The sequence below is a fragment of the Littorina saxatilis genome, linkage group LG3, assembly GCF_037325665.1.
Source record: "Littorina saxatilis isolate snail1 linkage group LG3, US_GU_Lsax_2.0, whole genome shotgun sequence".
Taxonomy (NCBI): Eukaryota; Metazoa; Mollusca; class Gastropoda; order Littorinimorpha; family Littorinidae; genus Littorina; species Littorina saxatilis.
Window position 1 is genome coordinate 38,704,689 of NC_090247.1, and position 23,398 is coordinate 38,728,086.

Here is a 23,398-nt window from a genome sequence, read left to right on the forward strand (position 1 = left end):
CACTTGACAGAATTGGGAACAATACCGTCAAAAGTAGACAAAAAGAACAGCCTTTGATGAAAATCATTGAGTTGCCACACATTTAATTAAATACACTATGCAAATGCAAGTAAGCAAAACAAGGCAGGCAGCAGCTTCCACTCAGAGGAAATGTCAAAGAGCAACAGACTCTTGTAAGAAACAGGGCCCCAACAGAGTGATAAGAATACAAATCAAATTCTCCCCTTGACTGTAAACAGGGACAAAACAACACAGGACCATGACCTGTGCCCTTTGTAGTTTAATTGGTCAACTTACTTCCACAGTTCCACCCCTGCATAAAGATGTATAGTGAAGAGACCACTCACTGACTTAAACATTACAAATCACAGCGCCTACCCCTCACTCCAACAGCTCCTTGTGATAATCATGACACTATATCAGTAAATGGTAGATCCTGGTTAATGAATGTGGAAGAAAATCAGATAGTAAAAAAAAAAGAAAAGGTGAGGAAAGAAAACCAATTAAAGAAAATTCCTTCAAAACCCACATACTGTCTTAGAAGAATTGCAAATAGTAATTCTCCAGTGCAGAGAAACTTACTATTATTCCCTAGTAAGAATGGCCGCTGATGCACACACTAATGATGGTTAATATCCAATTTAAAACCATTATATAATTTATACCCACGTCCACCCCCATCGAAAAAAAATGGACAGTTCAGCTGGCACACACCTTTTTCTAAGTCTAACATCCATAATGTGATTTCACTAAAAGTTTGTTTTTTAAAAGAGGAAAAACAAAAGAGGTCAAAGCAGCTTTAAGACCACAAAACCATCATTTAGGAATACTGTTACTAAAGCTGAGCATTTGACATTAGTAGCCAAAACAGGCAAACAAACACAGGCAAACAGGCAGGCAGATTAGGTGCCAAAAAAGCCTGTACCATACAACAAGGCAGAGAGGTAAACAGCCTCTTTCTCTCTCTCACAGGTCTACTAGTCTACATCTAAGGATGACTGCTGCCCCTCTCTCCCCTGCTATTACCATTCCAGGCACCCAGTTACCCGCGGTTACAAGACTCAGTGAGGGGAGAAGACATATTTATGTACCTGGCTGGACCCTACTCTTGCTGCATGCGAAGCTCACACAGACACACACTCTTTCTCTCTCTCTGCTTGAGTCTGCTAGGGGGAAAGACTCACATGATTAGTTCAGCTTCTTTCTCATTAGTTCACATTCTTCATCCTGGCTTGATTCGGAGGGTATTGGTTCCCCAATGGGTGGGTGCTGTGCAGCCTAACTTTCCTTGTGCTTTCCCATGAGTATGAGATTGTATTTGTAGAACTTAAGCCCATCATAGGAATTTCAACTACATGTGCTACAGTTGTATCTTGACAGGAAGCAAATTGGATGTGATCACAAGACAACTTTTATTGCATGCAGATTACAATAATTGCACATTTTCTGTGCTAAATTAGACAGACTTTGCAAGTTTATGGAAAAGCAGTGTCTATACCTGCATGCCTCTCAGTCTCCTACATTTTCACAATAAATACTAAATGAATGAATTGCTTAATCTAAACCCATTTTTTTAAAAAACAACCACATTATTATCACCAGAGAAAGCCTATTCGGCACCATTTGAAGTTAAATCGCACAGTATAGATTCCCATAACACGGGTTCAAAGATAAAACTCTCCCAAAATCAGAAAGGAAAGAAAACCGTTGAAACGGTCTGAACTATAATGGCAACATCTGCCAGCACAATAAAGTTCATGTGGATCTCTCCTACATAATACAGTCCAATATGATTATGACACAGGATGCTGATCACCGCCACATGATAAATTATGATCTTCCATTAGAGACAAGCCAGTGAGTTACCCCCAACAATAAATTACAATAGTAAACAAGCAGACCATTATAAATACACATGACACATTTAAGGGGATAGTAATTATTACCGTATCAGGCTTGTGTAGTAAGTACCTTTATGGCAAAGCTTCATTAGTAAAAACTTACCAGCCAAGGTAGGTATTTAAAAGCTTATAATAAAAGGCTCAGAAAGTCATCTGTACAGTGTCATTTTATACCTACAGCAGTCTTGTTGCTGCATCCCAGCTGCACTAACAACTCAAGATAATAAAACAAATTAGATTTTGGGAACAAGAAATGTTATCACTATTTTTGTGTGTGTTAAATACAAGACTAAGAGGCAGTCTAAAAAGTAAAAGTTGGTCCGTGTCAGTTACCAGTTACCTACAAACAAATGAAGGATCCCCTGTCGTCTCAGCTAAAGAAAACTTGCCTACCCTAACCTGTCTCCCATGATTGTGTCACTCTTCAATTCAAAACAGAACCACTACCAGAGAACTGGCATTCTGCGGTAGTAAAGCATATATGCCACAGTTTACATGCAAGGATAGCTTGATTTACCCCCATGGGTGCACGAATGTATACAGCTCCCAGAAAGTATGTCTGGGCAGACAAATATAGCAGAAGTGGGGGAAATGCGGAACCAACTGAAAGAAATATCCCCCCCCCCCCTTTTTTTTGTCAACCACAATAAACGCTGAGGAAATTGGGAGGAGGTCTTAAAATGGAGGTAAACTTACTGAATTTATGAACAGAAACTATGACTGAGAAAGCAGGGTCTTAAAAAGAGTGAGTCTTAAAAATGGGGTTCCCCTGTACTCTGGGTCTTCTCCCAGTCCCAGGTGCTTTAGGAACCCTGACTCACTTAGCCCTTACAGTTACACCCTGTACTGAAGCCAGCATTCAGACTATTAAACAGAGCAGACATAGAGCTTCAGTGAAGGAATATGGATCACTATCATCTTTTTTTTCTTCTCTCCATCTGACTGATGAGGCAGGGAAAGTCTTCAGATATTTCTCCCCAACAATAACAAGCCAGCTCCAGTGAGACAAGAATGCACCCCTCTGTGTTTTGTTAACATTTTGACTATTTCCTTACACAGAGGCAGTTAAATTCTGAACCTCTGATAAAACTGTACCCCTACAACCTCTGTTTATTAAAAATACAAATAGAAATCTTATATAATATATATATATTCTGTCAAATTTTGATCAAGGAAACACTTGAAAGTGTTGCACACTGATGTATGTAAAGACGACTAGTGTAGTTCTAGAGATGAAAACAAAGCAAATTAGCATAAGAGCTATAAGATTCCTTTGGAAAAAGTTTAATCAACATATGTCTTGAAAGTTTATGCAACTGGTAAAACTTCTTGAAACCATATCCCTTTTCCTCAGCAGCATTCCATACTCATACTGTAAGCCGTAAATCTGAAAATAGGACTAAGGTCTCACATAAGTCCAAATAATTCAAAGCGGAAGATCTAGACAGTCTAAAAAGCCCCACGAACATAGAGTAAATCAGCATTACCACTGACCAGCCACACTACCCCACCTTGGGTCACAACGCTTGACCTACATCTGTCACTTGGCTAGCCACTGCCCCAATCAAGCGGCCAGTCTGTTGTAGTGGCGTGCGTGTGCTGAAAAACAGTGCGAGGGCAAGTATACACCGGCCCGCCAGCATACGGGAGCACAATGCAACCTTTGTGGGGCCGGGGTGGACAAGGGAGCAATCACGACCACTACACAGTAGTTGACTTTACCTTGTATAGTACGGGGTGGCACTGAGCTCAAGGGCTGCGAGCAGCCCTCCCGGGGTCAGTTCTGTTACGCAATTAACTCCACCCCGCCACCTCCCTCCTTGCCACCCTACACGGTTTGGTTTTAAGCTGTAAGTGTTGTCCGGGAATAGGAATCTGCCCTCATCAAAAGATACTGATTATAAAACTGTCTTGTGACTAATAACTCTGACAATTTGGGGAGTAAACAGGCAACTCAAATAACCTGCCACCTACTGGAGTCGTTCTTCCCTTTACCCGGTCGATTGATATTACGAACATGCCCTCATCAAAGACAAAATATACTGCCTAATGAACCTGTCCTATTTAATTTGACTGACAGTATGTTGGTAATGGTATAACTATAAATGGAAGGTCATCCCCAGAATATGAACCTATCCTCATTAAAAGATAATGAATCTTAATGATTAGGAAACCGCCTGATATCTAATAACTGATTGACCGCAAGCTGCCTTTCTTGTTGACCTATGCTTTAGGTATGCAGTGTGCTTCTGCTTAAAAGGGTTTACAGAACGATTTAAATCTTCTCACAAAAAAAACCCAGTTCTGACCTTATGGAACACACTTGCAATAGCATTTAATAGCAATAGCATTAAATGACACAGTTCGTTTGAATGGCTATTAGCTTGCGTAAACCACACACCAGATTTCGTGGTTTATTTTATCCCTGAGCCATCCTAAACCCGTGTGATCTATTTTCCTTTTTTCCCCACAATTTAGTCGTCAGTTTGTGATTTCAATACGTGACTCGCTGTATCTGCAATAGCACGTTATTGTGTACCTCTGAATCTAAAATGCAACAAACGACTGCGAGTCAGACTAACTTAACGGCGACGGTTGGCTTCAAAGAAACAAGTGCTATGCAAAAAATGTGTCTGCTTGGGAAACACGACCTTGCGTGACCTGCTTCCAGGCTCCCCTTTTCAAACTTACAAAACTTCTAATTGTTCTAACCTTGTCTTGATGAAATAAGATTTTTTTATGATTTAAGACTGTTCGTGTAACTGTCAATTTATTATTTAGATTTTAAAAAGTTAGTTCTACTAGCGCCAAAACAAGGCGACCGATTTGTCTCATTGACAAATCCGTTCTGACTGCACGAAATAAATTCTTTGAAAAATGTTGGCTCTTTACGGAGGGCACCTAGGATGTTCTCACGCGGTGAGTGTTTAAATGAAAGGGTGTTTGTACTGTGTGTAAAAGCCTGACAGTATCTGTGACCAGAAACTGATGGTTTACGTGAAGCTGAATGTGCCTTTAATTGATAATATACTACTATTGTGATAAAATCACAAAACAACCTCTTTAATAACAATTGGGAGCAATAATGTACTGTTAGTTAGTAAAACTCATGCTTGCTGAGCTTTAGAAGTTTGGTTGACCCAGCTACAGTTAGTTTTATTCCTTTTTTTTCTGAAAGGTCTCCATTGTATCATCTGATTTAGATGATTTTTTTCTGAAACATGCACTCAACAGCCACATTCACATCAAACTAATATGAAGGATAATCAATTCCTAGTAACAGTAACAATGGTTGCTTGCCTTAAGTACACAAAAACAATCAAGAATTTACTGGGAATCTTCTAGACTTTTTCCCATAGGAAACCAGGAACTGATTTCCTCAATAAGGGAGGAAAAAGAAGTTCTTCTACGCATGTTTTATAATCTTTCTGCATACAACAGTAGAAACAAGAAGGGCAAAGCCCACACGACTCACATGCTGAACAGACCTTGATCTTTCTTTCAGAATAATTTTACAATAAAACTGAGAAAAACAATATTTTACACATTTTTCCTACCAAAATACATGTGACCTTGACCCAAGGTCAAGGTCATCCAAGGTCATGCAATACAAAAATTCAAGACATAGGAAGTACAATGGTGCTTATTGGCTCTTTCTACCATGAGATATGGTCGCTTTTAGTGGTTCACTACCTTATTTTGGTCACATTTCATAAGGGTCAAAGTGACCTTGACCTTGATCATATGTGACCAAATGTGTCTTAAAATGAAAGCATAACATGTGCCCCACATAATTTGTAAGTTTGAAACAGTTATCTTCCATAGTTCAGGGTCAAGGTCACTTCAAAATATGTATACAATCCAACTTTGAAGAGCTCCTGTGACCTTGACCTTGAAGCAAGTTAAACCAAACTGGTATCAAAAGATGGGGCTTACTTTGCCCTATATATCATATATAGGTGAGGTATTCAATCTCAGAAACTTCAGAGAAAATGTGAAAAATGTGAAAAATAGCTGTTTTTGAGACAACATTTATGGCCCCTGCGACCTTGACCTTGAAGCAAGGTCAAGATGCTATGTATGTTTTTTGGGGCCTTGTCATCATACACCATCTTGCCAAATTTGGTACTGATAAACTGAATAGTGTCCAAGAAATATCCAACGTTAAAGTTTTCCGTCCGGACGTCCGGACGGACAGACGACTCGGGTGAGTACATAGACTCACTTTTGCTTCGCATGTGAGTCAAAAATGTGCACAACCCGTTCATCTTATCTGATAAAGTTCAACTTTAAAAACCCAAAATTCCCCGCAAATCGGAGTATGCTGCTTGAATGGCCCATGAACGAAGAAAAAGAAGAAAACCCTAATGGTTACCAAAATGCTCAGCTTACAGTACTGAGAACACCAAAGAAAGCAAACAAAAACAACATAATAACTCATTTACTGTTCATACAATAAATGGACACCTTAAAGGGTGTTTCAATTCATTCAAGAAATTGCTATTCCGTTTTGTACACAGAACTCGTCTTTCTTTCCCGGGAATGACACTGACAGTGGTTTCATTCACATTCCATCATCTGCATCTGCTGATCAAATGGATGATTCTCAAAGACATAGCTTAACCACCGTGGTTTAGCTACCCTCTGAGTCTAACTGCAAGCATTTGTTACAGAGATTTCAAGCAACATACAGAATGCAGACCAGAGAAAACGTTCAACTTCAAGCAACAACAATTATGTCATTCAATGAGCCATGATAGCAGCTTTGTAAGACTTTTTTCAACAAATTAACCGCTCTCTTTGCCGCTGAAAAGAGAGGGGCTACGAAGCCCTGACTACCAAAAGCTTGCATTTAAACATCCTCCCATTCATTCAATAATCCTCAAGCACCCTAAAGTCACCAGGCATGACTCCCAGTCCCAGTGCACAACAGACTTTACTACACATAACTCCTAACCAAACCTCTTCTTTCTTTCTACTGAATTCCCCTTCTTTTGGAAAGCAGGTAGGTGGATGAGCGACCATGATGGCAGAATAGTGCAGAGGCAATGACCCTTTAAAGTTGCAACAATGTGAGGAGCAAAGATGTCTGCCACTGTGACTGAAGGGAGAAAGAAAGAGACCAAGAAAGCCACAACAACTTCACATTCACAATGGAAGTTCAACTGTAAGCCTCTGCAGACATATAACCAAAGTTCTGGAATGAAGAAACTAATGAGTGATGTCATCCGTGATCATCTTTCATGATACTGTCCAGTTTATCTTTAATTTTTAAAACAGAGTCTGAACAATCCACTGTGCAAATAATCCCTTTGTTGCACTCACAATATCCAAAGTGAAATCCCTGCTATAAAGATCTTTGAATGAGATCCATCCTTACTTGTCACACTTGGATTTTCAAAAGTGAGATTATGTGACACATCTTCCCATCACATACTAACGCAAACAAAGATACCAAGGACACTAAACTGCTGATACTAATTGGGGAAACCTAAGTATTTAAGTTCAGCACACAACAAAGTTACTGTTCTGTTCACAAAAAAACATGCCTTGGACTTGGAATTGTACAGCTCTGTCTGATTTCTGACGGCCTCCACATAAACTCGCTGAGTGGAAAGTTGAAACTTCCATGTTCAAATTAGAATCAATCACATTAAGTTCTCAAGGTTATTTTGCAATCTGTTGAATTAATAATATCATGTCAAAACAAAGATGCAGTGTCGTTCTGTGTGGCAATACCCCCCCCCATTAGTTTTAAGACCCCCAGTTAACAACTAATACCCCCCTTTTATTCTTTAAGACCCTACTTTTTATTACAGATATATATATTCTGTTCACAGCTTTTGCAAAATTGAATCAATGTTAAGACTCCTGTCTGTTTTTATCAGATTTTGGGAGATTCAAAAAACACCACTGAGTGTAACAATAAGTCGTTTGCTACTGCACAGCATGTTTTGGTCCTGTTTAGAATAACAGGAGAATCAAACCAAGAATGAATAAAACTGTTGGTATTCCTGTAGGTATCATTAACTGGGACCTAAAAATAGAGTATCAGTTCAGTTTAAGTTTAACTCTACTAGCTAAGTCAGTAAGTGACTGGCATTATTCCAGCAAAAATTCCATGGACAGCAACATATTCTTGTAAACAAAAGAAAATGTACGCAAGGAAGTCAAGCAATTCCATACCATTCAGACCTGGAGTAGAGAAATTGCGCACAGTGTCCTTATAAATGTAAATCCATACGGTATTCGATTGGTTTAAAATATTATACAAAACTAAATCTTCATACATATTTTTTCAACATGTATCTTTAGACTTTAACAGACTAGTACAAATGCTGAACAGCAGCAGGAACGGCAGGGTGACTTTATCGCTATCACTATGTGTCAATGACTCAATTGAGCTTACTGTTGTTATCACTACACAGATTATTCTATTTATTGCTACATGCCATTAGCCTACATGTCACTATGATTATGAAGCATTATTTTTTATAAAGCGTCACTATCACTGTAAATCATTACCATTACTTGTTTATGATGGCTCCCTGTCTGTCTAGCTCTCTCCCTTTGCTCTGTGTGTGTTTTATAGGAAGAATGAGAGACAAGAAGGGCAAAGCCCATACGACTCACATGCTTTACACATTTTTCCTACCAAAATACATGTGACCTTGACCCAAGGTCAAGGTCATCCAAGGTCATGCAACACACAGCTGTTAATTCAAGACATAGGAAGTACAATGGTGCTTATTGGCTCTTTCTACCATGAGATATGGTCACTTTTAGTGGTTCACTACCTTATTTTGGTCACATTTCATAAGGGTCAAAGTGACCTTGACCTTGATCATATGTGACCAAATGTGTCTCATGATGAAAGCATAACATGTGCCCCACATAATTTTTAAGTTTGAAACAGTTATCTTCCATAGTTCAGGGTCAAGGTCACTTCAAAATATGTATACAATCCAACTTTGAAGAGCTCCTGTGACCTTGACCTTGAAGCAAGGTAAACCAAACTGGTATCAAAAGATGGGGCTTACTTTGCCCTATATATCATATATAGGTGAGGTATTCAATCTCAAAAACTTCAGAGAAAATGGGAAAAATGTGAAAAATAGCTGTTTTTTAGGCAACATTTATGGCCCCTGCGACCTTGACCTTGAAGCAAGGTCAAGATGCTATGTATGTTTTTTGGGGCCTTGTCATCATACACCATCTTGCCAAATTTGGTACTGATAGACTGAATAGTGTCCAAGAAATATCCAACGTTAAAGTTTTCCGGACGGACGTCCGGACGGACGGACGGACGACTCGGGTGAGTACATAGACTCACTTTTGCTACGCATGTGAGTCAAAAATGGGATTCAGGGTGTGTGTCTGGGTGAAAGAAAGATGGAGCAAAAGAGAGAGTCTCCCAGAGGGATAGAGAGTGTGTGACTGGGAGAGAGGTGGTAAGGGGGGGGGGGGGGGGTGTAGAGAGAAGCCTCTGCAGGGTTGAATAAATATTAGTGCTACTGCCATCCACAACATAGTGATAGCCAACATTGGGTTTTCAACAACAAAAAGTGATATCACAGGTAGTGATAGTGACTTGCATAGTGATAATCATAATGACTTGCGTGCCTTGTATGATCTGTCAGTGCCAATAGCTTTACCAGTCGACAGCATTTGTTTTTGTGTTGATAACGCTACAACAATCTACACAGTGCAAACGACACATAGTGACATAATGCAAATGAGACTTACTCACTAACTCAGTGGTCACCGGAACAACACGTAAAACAGCAGATAAAATACAAGAAACTGCTATGAACACCACACCGATGTAGTGTACTTAATGAAAACAGAATATAGATCTGCAATGGAAAAAACAAAACCCTGATTTTTTAGTTTATAGCAATCATTCAAGGCTCTCTTTTGTATACATGTTTATTCCCCTACATATAATTCAATCCTCTAAATGTAATAATTTTACTCTTAGTGCTAATCTCACAATGAAACCTCTCCAAAGGTATACCAGAGATCATGCTAGCTTAATCTAACAGTAACAAGTCGTGTGAATAGGATTATCAAAACATTCAGACAATGTATCGCCAAGAAATTCAAAGATCAACAATGGAGACAATAATGGTAAGACTTGGCCAGCCCAAATCCAAGACAGGTCACGCCGGTCTCATTAACTTAAGCACGCGAACATAACCTAAGTGTTAATACTAGTGTACTTGTGTTCAATTATGCTTTATGATCGTGTGTTTGTGGAATTAGAAATGCGATGTGGTGCCAAAAGATACATTTCCATGTTTATGTAAAATGAAAATGCACATAAAGTTTTCTTATCTAAATTTAATTTGCACTAAACGATTTTTATCAAGTCTGAGCACAGTATCACTATCAGAGTAAATATGACATTATATATTCTATACATTTTTTTTATTCAGGAATCGATAAGCAATCATTTTGATTTTATTTGTCAGAAAGTTTTCTGGAAATCAATGTGCATGCAAATGCAAGCACACACACATCATCACCCTTGTCTTGATTCGCAGTCTATCTGCAAACATTTAGTCAACATTCGACTAAATTAAATGTAAAACAAAACATGCAATTACGTGGAAAAAGCCAGACACAGAGAAATATTTTACTCACTGACTTCTGCATGTTTTAACAACTGTTTATACAAGAGGCGAAGCCTTCAAGGCTCACGTAAGAAATCGACAAACAGTAACACAAACTCAATCACTCTGTCACACATACACACACACACAGTAAGTATAGGTGACACGGTGCAAGAGTGCAAGACACTAGATCTAGATCTGTCTGTAGCCTACTTACGGGGACACGACTGCCAGATGGCCAGATCGACACTGCGCTTTCTCGCGCAGACACTGGAAACACGCTGTGCAGATCTTCTTCTTCTGCTGTTCGTGGGCTGAAACTCCCACGTACACTCGTGTTTTTGCACGAGTGAAATTTTACGTGTATGACCGTTTTTTACCCCGCCATTTTGGCAGCCATACGCCGCTTTCGGAGGAAGCATGCTGGGTATTTTCGTGTTTCTATAACCCACCAAACTCTGATATGGATTACAGGATCTTTTCCGTGCGCACTTGGTCTTGTGCTTGCGTGTACACATGAAGGGGGATAAGCCACTAGCAGGTCTGCACATAAGTTGACCTGGGAGATCGGAAAAATCTCCACACTTAACCCACCAGCCGGCCGCGGTCGGGATTCGAACCCTCAACCTTCCGATTAGGAGGCCGACGTCTTACCACTGCGCCACTTCGCCCGTCAAGCTGTGCAGATTAACCTGTAGGAAATCTCCTTTGGTATCTTCTTTATCTATTTTTTCTGGAGCTACGAAACCAAACAATGTGAAATCGTCTTCTCCGAATCGGCGAACTGCAATCTATACCACAATCCTTCACGCGATCTGACCTAACCTTGACCCCTGACCTGGTCTACATACCACACACAACACAAACCAGTCACCTGTTTTTACCCCCCCCCCCCCCCCCCACCCGTTTTCTTTGGATACACACTCTAACTACATACGTGCCGACGAAATGTTGATCATTGCTTCAATATTTTGAAGCTGTTGCTTGGATAATAACCAGGTAAAATTAGTATTTCGGTGTTTAGTCAAATGTTAAAGTTTCTATCACACACACACATACAGACAGGCGCCAGGCCTGGGTGGTGCCTATCTTCAAGAAAGGGGAACGACACCTTGCAGCCAACTACCGCCCTGTCTCGCTCATCTCCATCACCTGCAAGATACTCGAGCACGTGGTGCACAGCTCCATCATGAAGCACTTTGACCACCATGCCATCCTTACCAACTGTCAACATGGCTTTCGGCGTAAACGCTCATGCAAAACCCAGCTCATCGTCACAGTCCATGAAGTTGCCCGGCAGCTAGCAGAGGGAGCCCAGGTCGACGCCATCCTGTTGGACTTCTCCAAAGCCTTCGACAAGGTGCCCCACGCCCGCCTGCTCACGAAACTGGCTTACTACGGAGTGAGAAACGACACCCTCAAGTGGATCTCTGCCTTCCTCAGTCAGCGTCAACAGCAGGTGGCCTTGGAGGGCGTCCTATCGTCTCCAGTCGGAGTGCAGTCAGGAGTTCCGCAGGGGACCATCCTGGGTCCTCTCCTGTTTTTAGCCTTCATCAACGACCTCCCTGAAGCCGTTCAGTTCAGCAGCGTCAAACTCTTTGCAGACGACTCCCTACTCTTCAAACGTATATCCTCTCCAGCGGACAGTCTGCAGCTCCAACAGGACCTATCCAGCCTCGAACAGTGGGAATCAACATGGCAGATGGAGTTCAACCCCAGCAAGTGCACCGTCATCCGCATTGCCCCGAACAAGAAGAAGCCCATCCTGCCAACTTCCTACAGCCTCCATGGACAGACTCTGGAAACAACACCATCCAGCAAGTACCTAGGGGTCTTAATCTCCGATGACCTGTCCTGGAGCAGCCACGTGCAAGCGACTGTCAACAAGGGCAACAGAACTGTGGGCTTCTTGCGGCGGAACTTCCGGGAGTGCACCACCACCGTCAGAGCTGCTACGTACAAGGCCATGGTCAGACCGGTCCTTGACTACGCCTCGCCAGTCTGGGACCCGATCTCTCAGAAAGACGTCACGGAGCTTGAAAAAGTCCAACGCAGAGCAGCCCGTTACGTCCACAACAACTACAACGATCGGACCCCAGGCTGTGTGACCAGCATGCTGAAGACCCTCCAATGGGAACCACTCGCCGACAGAAGACTCGCCAACCGCCTCACTATGCTCTACAAGATCAACAACGGCATAGTCGACATCAACAAGGCCGAGTTCTACACCTCTGGCGACAGCCGCACCAGAGGAGCCCAGAGACTGTTCCAGGAGAGGGCATCCCATCCTGTTCTCTTCAACTCCTTCTTCCCCCGAACACTGCGTCAGTGGAACAAGCTCGACCCTAAGACCACAGTTGCTCCTTCACTGGAGTCCTTCCAAGCTGGTCTGGGTCGTACCCACGGACTTGCCTCGCTGACACAGTAACCCTGCAGCTCTTCGTGTAAATAGTTTTATACTTTTAATCATCTTCTCGGAGTTATTGGGTCACCCACCACCAGTAACCAATTACTCAGTACTCCGCCGCTGGACTACAGACGTTCGGATGAACCCAGTCCACATCAAGAAAGAAGAAGAAGAAGACAGACAAAGTTTAGCATCGCATAGGCTATACTTACGAGAGCCAAAAAGTAAAAGAGTTATTTGCAGTGCCAGAGTTGCAACTATCACACAGCCGCAGCTGTCTGTTTTATGCCCGAGAGTGAAATTCAACAAAATTAAGTTTTTCACACATGATGGATTAGCATTAGAGAAAAAGAAGCACCCTTAATTTCCCATGTCATATACAATACACCTTGTGATAAATAAAAGGCAAGAATTAAATGTAAGAAATACACAAAAATCTTGTATCACCATGATTCCTGGTATGCAGAATCCTATGAAGTAGTCAAAAAATTGCAGAGAAAGTACCTGATCAACTCAGAATTTATGCTAATGAAATATCACTTTCTTTTGCTACGCTGCTTGTGCACCAATGATGTGGCAAGAAGCAGAGCGACCACATCAGTACATGTAATGTATACGCATGTGTATGTAATACATGTGTTAATGTTATACGGCCTGTTATACTATAGAGTATAGAATTTATCAGACAGGTCAGTTGTTTAAACATCTGAGAGTTCTTGCAAATTCAAAGCCTCCTAGTGCCGTATTGGGAGAGACTAGCATTCAACTATACAATGGATAATGTTTTAACAGTAACAAGATCAATTTATACCAATTACCACACAGATCTATTAAATTGAAAGTTTGAAACTTATTCAAATGTACTGTTTCACTTTCACCTAATTGTGAAACAAGCCTCTTATTTCCCTTTCCTTTGCAGTTACATGTAATGAAAGTCTCCAGTTGAAGAGCAGTTCTGTTTTGCCAACTCAGCAAAGATCATCTGAAAATCACTTCCTCTAACTCTCAGTGATTAAAGTCAGTGAAGTCTCAAGACCCTGATCCAAACTCACTTTAGTATACAGCAAGAGCAAGCATCAAACACAACTATATATGTCACAACAAAAGCAAAAGGTTACAAAAAGCACTTGAAGACCTTATTTCACTCTCAGTTCTGACTCATGACTGTGTGATGTACACAAGAAAACATCTTTGACACACTCCAGGAAGGCTTCTTCTACCCAGCTTATGCCTGCAAATGACTAAACCACTGGAGTTGTCAATCAACATTGAATCTATTATTGGTTGGAATGATACGATCCAAAAACAACACAACGATTCTACGAAATGCACTTGGACGCTTTCATTCCAAAGCAAAGACATTACGATTCCTCAGTTCCGGTCTGCGAAAGTTGTTCGAGTAGAGGGGAAAAGTGATGGTTGGTGCTGGGATGGGACGTTGTTTCAGAGGTCATTCCGCATCATCGAGTTTCTCGACAACTAAACGAATACTGCTGTTGTTCAAATAACCTTATGAATGCACGAAGACAAAATTAAAGGTGTAGGTAGCAGCAGCACTGGAAGTTTCACGGTCAACTTACCTGATGAAGTGCAGTCAGGCCATCGACATTTGCTGTGTTGATGTCAGCGCCTCGCTCCAAAAGTTTTTTCACTTCGTCCTTATCCCCACTCGAACAAGCAGCCAAAAATACACATCCATCCTGAAATTTGACTTTCTTAGCACTCGGTCTCGGACTACCCGGTTCTCTGTTTGTCTCTGAATCCTCCCAACGCTTTAATTGATGGTGTCTTCGTAACAGGGCACTAACTTGCTTCCCCTCGTCCGCCATGTTTAGGCTGCAAGTGCAACTTCGATCGCCGAAAGACAGAGCGCCATCTGTTGGCCGTAACCGGAAGTAGCGGACGACCTTTACGAAGCATGGAAGGCATGTCGTCTGTCAGAAAGCTCTGCTTTGCGCACTTTCGATTGCTGCGTTTGTCCTTTGACCAAACTGCTCAGAGTAGAACTTTCTGTCGCGAGGCAGCCCTGTACCAAAGGAGTCGACATCAGAGAAACATTACAGAAATATCGGGTATATCTTTTTTGATGGTGTTTAAATAATCTTGCCCCTTGCAAAATGAAAGATTGAAGCAGACGACATTCGACCGTTTTCTGCGTTGTAAAAGCTCCTGTAATTGTTTACGATGACACCCCGGGGGCAAGGTGGACTTACCTACTGACAATATGGTACATAGTTTAGTTCTAGTAAAGATTTGAACATCTGCCGTGTTTAGAATGGTGATTTGTCAGCACCTGAAGGAAGTGTAGTAGTAAGTGACAGTGTTTCTGTCAGTGTCACTCAGTGACTCACTGACTCAGTAGTGTCAGCTTATGTAAAGTTGACATTTTATTTATTTGTTATCAGCAATTCAGATGAAAACTTCTTTCATATTACATTGAGAAACCATGCGAGTGCAGCTGAGATTCTTTTCAGCTCATTTGAGGATGATTGTACACTTTTAGACCGCCAATATTTTTTGTGCTCATCACGTGCTCCACATAAATCGGCCGGAAACGAAGCAATTGGGAAACCTGGTACAAAAATATTGGCGGTCTAAAAGTGTCGTCTGCGCAATGATCGCGGCGGCGCCCGCGGCTTTCTTGACCGCCAAGGACGACCGCGCACGTTGTGATACGTCATTCGTTAGACCTCAATTCAAAGCTCTCGCAAACTTTAAAGCAAAGCATGTGGTACAACTATCTCGCGCGAGTTTCGAAAACCGAGTTTCGAAGTTCTCGCAACGTTCAAAGCATAACAAAGAGCGTGTTGGGAGCAACCGAAATTCCAATAGGACATAGTCAAAGTAAAGAAGCACCAAGTAGGCTCAGGCGGTCTGAAAATGGTTTTTTATCCAAAGAGGCAATTTGGTGCCATATATATCATAAGCATTTTCCACTATATCATGTTACCTTGGTGTGTGTATGCGCGTGCATGCTTGTATATGTGCTTGCATGTTTTTGTGTGTGTGTACTTTGATGTCAGAGACAAGACTACATTTCAAATATGTTCAACATGAGGCACGCCCAGATGGGTAAGCAGCAGCATAAGCAAACGGAAATTCAAAATCGGCATTTTTTATTAACAGGGTCCAAAAAAGCCACACTGACTTCCTTTTTGTTATACGTTTCTACCTTACTTTAGTTTTAGCTTACTTCGTGCGTGGAAAGCTTTCTTATGGTCGCTGAGTGTCAGATGCCTGTTAATGTGCTGGTTCAAAAATTATCAGAACCTTTAGCCAGTGCGTTGGCTTTTCAAGGTTTGTGACATACCTCACAAAACATAAGTCCCTTATCATATCAACACAAGTAACCCTTAAATCAACAATTTTGGAATGTTCGTTATGATGCAGTGTCTTTCGATTCATTAGCAGCCGAAGCATTTTTTTGCTGTTTTCCTTATCTGTTGTTGTTTCAATGTCAGCTGAGGTTCAGGCGAGCAAGGCAGTTAAAATGAAATTCTTGCTTGGCCCGGCAATAATCTTACAGGGTTCCACACAACCCCAAAAGTCAAGGGTATTCATACCCTTTCAGGAAAAAAGGAAAGGGTTTTATACCCCTTCCAGATTTTTCACAGGGTATGAGTGACAATTTTGTCTGTTTGGGGTCGGGTTTTTGTTCTTTCGTTTTGCGAGGCATTTTTTTGAGCAGGCGACAGCACCGGATAGGCTAAAGCGAACAGTGCCGTCAAGATGATCAGTTTAAAGATATAGCGCAGTTTGAGGACAAGGGAGGCAACCTCTGCTTCACGGCGTGGTCCCTTCGTGTACACTAGATTGGGGTGTGCACGTTAAAGATCCCACGATTGACAAAAGGGTCTTTCCTGGCAAAATTGTATAGGCATAGATAAAAATGTCCACCAAAATACCCGTGTGACTTGGAATAATAGGCCGTGAAAAGTAGGATATGCGCCGAAATGGCTGCGATCTGCTGGCCGATGTGAATGCGTGATGTATTGTGTAAAAAAAATTCCATCTCACACGGCGTAAATAAATCCCTGCGCCTTGAATATGTGCGCGATATAAATTGCATAAAATAAAATAATAAACCCCTGCGCTTAGAACTGTACCCACGGAATACGCGCGATATAAGCCTCATATTGATTGATTGAATGATTGAGTGTCGACAGAGGAGTGGCACGAACACGGTGAGTACTTTAGTGGTCTCAGTAGAGCAGGCGGCCTGCATGCTGTTGCTTGTAAACTAGCAAAGGCTATACCCTTTCAGCGTTTGACTCGTACATTTTTTTTACCTCTTTGGAAGTTACGTATTTATACCTCTTCAGAGAGCATCTCGTACGTGATTTGGAGGGTCAAAGGGTATTATACCCTTAATTAAATTACATATTCCTACTCCGAATCACATGTAGCAGTTGACTCAGTCTAAAGTGCTAGGTCTGAAAAGGCTACCCGTCTAAGGGGAGCAACCCCAACTAAAAAAGTGTAAACGTAGCTATGGTAATGACGACGCACCCAGGGAGTTACCTCCCCTCCTGCGTACTACGTCACTACTGCTACTGACCACGTGACCCCTATCATTCGACACTTCAGCTTTCTAGGGAGCAGGTCGTGAATTTTTTGGCTCTAGTGGAAGTTCGCTGTTTGGTGTTTGCTTAGACACCCACCGGCACCCACACCCGTCTCTTCACCCGCTGCACTGGTAGTTGGTGAGCTCGTTCCTTTACTTGTATCGAACGTATATTTTCAGTTGCTACTTGAAATTTTCGGCCACGTGTTGGTCACGTATTTTGTGGTAGCCATTTTGGAATTTTGTGTCTCCATTTTGTTGTCAGCATGTCTGACGGAGACAAAAAGCGCGAGCGCGGCAAGGCTGATGCGAAGGGGAAAATTAAACCCAAGTCTTCCACTTCTGTCCCTAAGCCTATTTTGGTTGTTGTTTCTGACGCGGCTAACAATGCTGTTATGACGGTTCCTATTTCTGCCCCAAATGACCAGCCGGTTGGGGGGCAGTCTAATCAACCTACGCGTACCGTTGTTTCTCGCTCGTCTTCTCTGCCTCTTGCAGATTCGACGTCGCTGGTTTCATCGTTGCTTTCTTCGCTGGTTCCCGAGCTTCGCACGTTGGTGAGAGAGGAGATGGTGCGTTCTCAGCCTTCGACTTCCGTTGTCCCGTCGATGGCTTCCTTTCCGCTTCCGGCTGTGACGCTGTCCTTGACCGAGGCGGTTGCTTCTGTGCCTTCTACCGCTGTGGTTGGCGACGCAAGTAAGTTGGGCTTGTCCGTAGGTCCTCGTGAGGCCGCTGGACGCTCCCTGCTGGGAAGCAGCCCTTTTCGGCGGGTTCACGACCCGCAAACCCCTGTTCGTTCTCACTTTGGCTTCACGGAAGACCATCGTGTTGATGAGCAATGGCGGCATTTGGTTCAGGCTTCGACGCTTCCGGCACTCGCCGGAAGTGTAGGTCCTCCGACGTACGCACCCGCTGGGGTCGTTTCCGGAGTCGACCAGCCGGTTCCGTCTGCTGCGCTTCCGGCACTCGCCGGAAGCATAGGTCCCCCGATGTACGCACCCGCTGGGGTCGTTTCCGGGGTTGACCGGACGTGGCCCTCTGGGCAATCGGCCTTCCGGCCGCCGTCCACAGTGTCTGCGCTTCCGCCTTTCGCGGTCGCGCCTGATACTTTTCCGGCTCAGACCGGATCTGCTGCTTCTTCCGCTTCCGCTTCCTCTCGGGTGGCAGTCGCGGGGGGGCATCACCAGCCCTTTGGGCAGGTGTCTCAGCCCTGGCCGGGGCAGTCAGCGCTTCCGTCTTCGGTTGTTGCTTCGACTGCGGTTCCGGTTCCGGCGGCTGTGGGCATGCCGTCCTCTTACTCTTTCCCTATTCAGGGCATGAGTTCGGATGGCATTGGAGTGGACGGGTTTCCGGTTTCCGGTTACGGTGTTCGCCGCCCTTCTACCAGCAACGTGGACTTCGGTCCTTCGCCGGATGTTTCGGATATTCAATCCGTCGCCAGCGAAGCTGCACGTGTTGGTTATCCGGAGAGACTCAAAGTGGCTCTTGAGGCCGCTGCTGAGGTCACTTCGAGATATTTCGCGGAAGGGGCTTCGGTCTCTTCGGCTGCCGCTTCGACGGCACCGTCCGCGATGGCTGATTTTCGCTCTGGGAAGGAGGATGACTCATACTTCCGGTTTTTGGAGTCCCCATCCATAGCCTTTCAGCTTTCTCAAGTTTTGGCCAAGCCATCTCCTTCCGGAAGCGGAATTCCTTCACTTCCGGTTCCGCTGCTCGTGCCTCACGGCTCAGTTCCGGAGCTGGCTCAGCAGTGGATGGCTTCGCCTTCTCAGGCTTCTGCATTCGCTCTGTCGTCTCACAAGCGGTTGGTTTTGCAGAAGTCTCCTAGGAACTTGTTGGATGCTTTCGCTCTCCCGCGTTCATCTTTGACAGTTCCTCCGGAGATGCTTGCCTTGTTGGCCAAGCCTATCAAGAAGGATGACGGCGTGCTCTTTTCTGAGAACACGCTGATTGCTTCTGAAGAGGCAGGGCGTCAGCAGCTGGAGCTTGCCTCCATTGCTGAGACGCTCATTCGGGCCCTCTCTCGTGCCCTCACTGATTCGCTGAATCCGTTCTCTCTCAGCGAGGATCAGGATGCGGATGACGTCTCCACTTTGTTGGCCGCTCTTGCGAGGGTCAATGAAGAACAGATGAGACTTTCCGCTGTGCACTATGCGCACTCTGTTATGTGTCGTCGGGATCTCTTCCTGTCACACTCTCAGTTTTCGGATCAGGCGACCAAGGACACTTTGCGTGCCTCACCGGTCTTGGAGGGTTCCCTCTTTGGGCATCTCGTTTTTGATGCCCGAAGACAGGAAATTCAGGCTAACAGGGACCAGCAGTTCTCTGACTTTTCCCTGCACAGCCTCAAGCAGTCCAAGCAGCCTCAGCCTTCTCAGCCGAAGCAGGCTAAGGTTGCTGGCCCTCCCAAACCGGCAGACAAGGGTCGGGGACGTTCCTCTTCTCGGGGCGCGAGAAGACGACCGTCTTCCGGCAGGGGGAGAGGTGGCTCTGGAAGCAAGCCTCACCCCCAATGAAGTGCTCCCGATCTCCCCCCCACCCCGCCCTCCACTCTGGTGATGGCGGGGGGCCCTTCCCGGGCACTTTCCCACTGGCTCGTGTCTGTACAGAGTCAATGGATCGTGGGGGTCGTGAGGTCGGGCTTCCGTCTTCTCTGGAAAGATGGCAAGGCACCTCTGGTCAGGCGTCCGCCGGCGTTCAGGCCTCCCTCCTCGCAGGAAGCCATTTCCGTCCTTCGGTCGGAAATAGACTCCCTGGTGCAGAAGGGCGCAGTGGAGAAAGTCCTCGACCACAGTTCCCCTGGGTTTTACGGACGGCTTTTCGCCGTCCCCAAAGCCTCAGGGGCATGGCGTCCTGTCTTGGACCTGTCGTTCCTCAATACCTTTTTGAGGGAGATAAGGTTCAAGATGGAGACGCCAGCGTCGGTCAGGGACTCTCTCCGCCCGGGAGATTGGGCGACTTCCATCGACCTGACGGATGCATACTTCCATATTCTTATGCATCCAGCCGACCGGAAATGGCTTCGTTTCCGGTGGGCAAGTCAGGTTTACCAGTTTCGCGCCCTTCCTTTTGGCCTGTCTCTCGCCCCTTGGGTCTTCACCATGGTCGTGAGACAGGTCTGCGCGCTGGTGAGGTCGCGGGGTGTCCGGCTACGTGCCTACCTGGACGATTGGCTCATCCTGAGTCAGAGTCAGGCGGGGTGCGAGCAGGATACCCAATCGGTTCTTCGGGAGGCCAACTTGTTTGGCTTCTCGATCAACCGATCAAAGTCGGAGCTGACACCGTGTCAGACGTTCACCTACTTGGGAATGTCTTTCGACACGGTGGCTTGGACTGTTCAGCCCTCTCAGAAGAGGGTGGACAAGCTCCAGGCGTGCATACGCTCCACTTTGCCTCTCCCGAGGGCCTCCCTGCGGACTTTGGCCTCCATCTTAGGGCAGATGGAGTCCATGTCTCTCCTGGTCCCCTTGGGGAGGGTCCACAAACGTCCATTTCAGCTGGCGCTGAAGCCGTTCGTGGACTCTCCCACGGTGGATTGGAATGCCCTCATCCCTCTCCAGGGATGGTTCCAATCCGCTACCCTTCCGTGGCTGGACACGGAGTGGGTGTGCAGGGGCGTGCCGATAGCCCTTCCTGCCCCAGATTTGGACCTGTTCACGGACGCGTCCTTGATGGGGTGGGGGGCTCACACAGACCAGCTGACTGCGTCAGGTCTGTGGTCGGCAGATCAGAGGATGCAGCACATCAACTTGCTGGAGCTAGAAGCCGTGGCTCTAGCTCTGGACAAGTTCCGGCCCTCCCTTCAGGCCAAGCATGTTCGTCTGTTTACAGACAACACGACAGTGGCAGCTTACATCAACAAGCAGGGAGGGTCGCGGTCTCCGTCGCTTTCGGTCAGGGCCTGCGAGATCCTGATTTGGTGTTCAGAGCATCAAATCAGGCTTTCGGCCAGGTACCTTCCCGGAAGCTTGAACACTCTGGCGGACTCGCTCAGCCGCTCCGACAGAGTGCTTCAAACAGAGTGGACCATCACTCACGGAGCGCTGGATCGTCTCTGGTCTCTTGTGCAGAAACCTCAGGTGGACCTTTTTGCCACCAGGTTCTCGAAGAGACTACCAGTGTTCGTCTCACCATTCCCGGATCCCGAGGCGTGGGAGACGAACGCGATGGACATTTCCTGGTCAGGCCTGGAGGCTTACGCGTTCCCGCCATTCCAGTTACTCACACGAGTTCTCAGGAAGGCGGAGCAGGAGGGCCCGTCCCTCCTGCTGATCGCTCCTCTTTGGCCGTCTCAGCCGTGGTTCCCGGACCTGCTGAGACTCGCCCAGGGCCCTCCCATTCCTCTCGCTCTCACGCGAGGAGAACTGGTACAGCCTCACACCGGCAGCCTCCACGCAGAGCCTCAGATGCTGAATCTTCACGCGTGGAGGTTGTGCGGTCTTCTCTGAGGCGCAAAGGGGCATCAGATCTGACCATGGACCTGGTAGGACGCTCGCACAGAGCATCTACCTCGTCCGTTTATGAGTCACATTGGAGGGCCTGGGTTACCTGGTGTCACGAGCATCGGCTGGATGCTACGGCGCCCCGCACGATGCATGTGGCGAACCATCTTGCTTTCATGTCCTCTCAGGGAGCTTCTGCTGCCTCGTTGAAAGTAAGAAGATCGGCCATCTCGGCGACCCTACGCCAGATAGGTCGCTCTATAGATGTTAGTGGCGTGATCGCTGGAGTCATCAAGGGCGCTTCCCTTGCCGACGTCAAGTCTCGTACGCCCGTTCCTAAGTGGGATCTCTTATTGGTCATGGAGTTTCTGCGTTCAGCGGATTTTGAACCTCTCAGAGATGCCAGTTTTGCGAATCTTACACGCAAGTCCCTTTTCCTCTTGCTGCTAGCATCGGCACGAAGGGGCAGTGAGATCCACGCTCTTTCCGGTAATTCGGACGACATTTCCTTTGAATCAGATGGGTCCGTTACTTTGCGGTTTCGACCTGAGTTTCTTGCGAAAAACCAGGCTCCCGAGCGAGCTTCTCCTTTGGTTCATGTCAGGCCTTTGTCCACTATTCTGGCTCCGAATGATCCAGACTTAGTAAATTGCCCTGTTAGAGCCCTTCGCATCTACCTTGCCCGTGCTCAGTCTCTTAGATCCGCAGCTCAAAAGCTTTTGTTTATTTCTCTCAATACGGAGAGACATAAGGATATTACTAAGACGACTCTGGCCCGGTGGGTGTCGGCGCTCATTAAGCATGCTTACGAGTGGAGCCGCCGCAATGAAGGGGGGACACAGCCTGTCCTTCCTCTGGAATCAGCTCGGGCTCACGAGACGCGAGCTTGGGCCTCCTCCTTGGCCGTGTTACGATCAAGAAGACTGGAGGAGGTGCTCCACACCGCATACTGGCGTTCCGAGGATGTCTTCATGAATTTTTACCTGCGTGACATCTCGGCTCTTCGCCAGGATGGATCTAGAGCTTTGCCTGCCATGGTGGCAGGAGGTCAGCTCTTGACAAGGATTTGAGAGTGAGTTTGAACTTTTTCTTTCCCACCGCCTTGTTGTTTCAATCTGCTACATGTGATTCGGAGTAGGAATATGTAATTTAATCGAAAATTTTATTGTAAATTTTCATTTAATAAATATACCTACCCGAATCACATATCGTAGTCCCTCCCACCTACCCCGCTTATGATTTGGAGATTTTATTCTTCGAGTCGAATGATAGGGGTCACGTGGTCAGTAGCAGTAGTGACGTAGTACGCAGGAGGGGAGGTAACTCCCTGGGTGCGTCGTCATTACCATAGCTACGTTTACACTTTTTTAGTTGGGGTTGCTCCCCTTGGACGGGTAGCCTTTTCAGACCTAGCACTTTAGACTGAGTCAACTGCTACATGTGATTCGGGTAGGTATATTTATTAAATG

At 45.3% G+C, this 23,398-nt stretch overlaps 2 protein-coding genes across 16 annotated transcripts in view; one reads left to right on the forward strand and one right to left on the reverse strand.

Annotated features, from left to right (window-relative positions):
- LOC138962311 (protein phosphatase 1 regulatory subunit 12A-like) overlaps positions 1-14,778 on the reverse strand; it is a 108,680-nt gene extending 93,902 nt beyond the window's left edge. For 14 of the 15 annotated variants that reach the window (XM_070334070.1, XM_070334079.1, XM_070334075.1 and 11 more), the window contains exon 1: positions 14,504-14,778. In XM_070334070.1, coding sequence (XP_070190171.1) covers positions 14,504-14,752 — 249 coding nt within the window. In that variant the 5' untranslated portion in view covers positions 14,753-14,778. The remainder of the gene's footprint in view (positions 1-14,503) is intronic. The other variant, XM_070334081.1, reaches the window with a different exon arrangement.
- A 29-nt stretch (positions 14,779-14,807) lies between these two features.
- Positions 14,808-23,398, forward strand: part of LOC138962317 (small ribosomal subunit protein mS35-like) — a 42,045-nt gene continuing 33,454 nt past the window's right edge. The window contains exon 1 of the mRNA XM_070334086.1: positions 14,808-14,995. Coding sequence (XP_070190187.1) covers positions 14,842-14,995 — 154 coding nt within the window. The 5' untranslated portion in view covers positions 14,808-14,841. The remainder of the gene's footprint in view (positions 14,996-23,398) is intronic.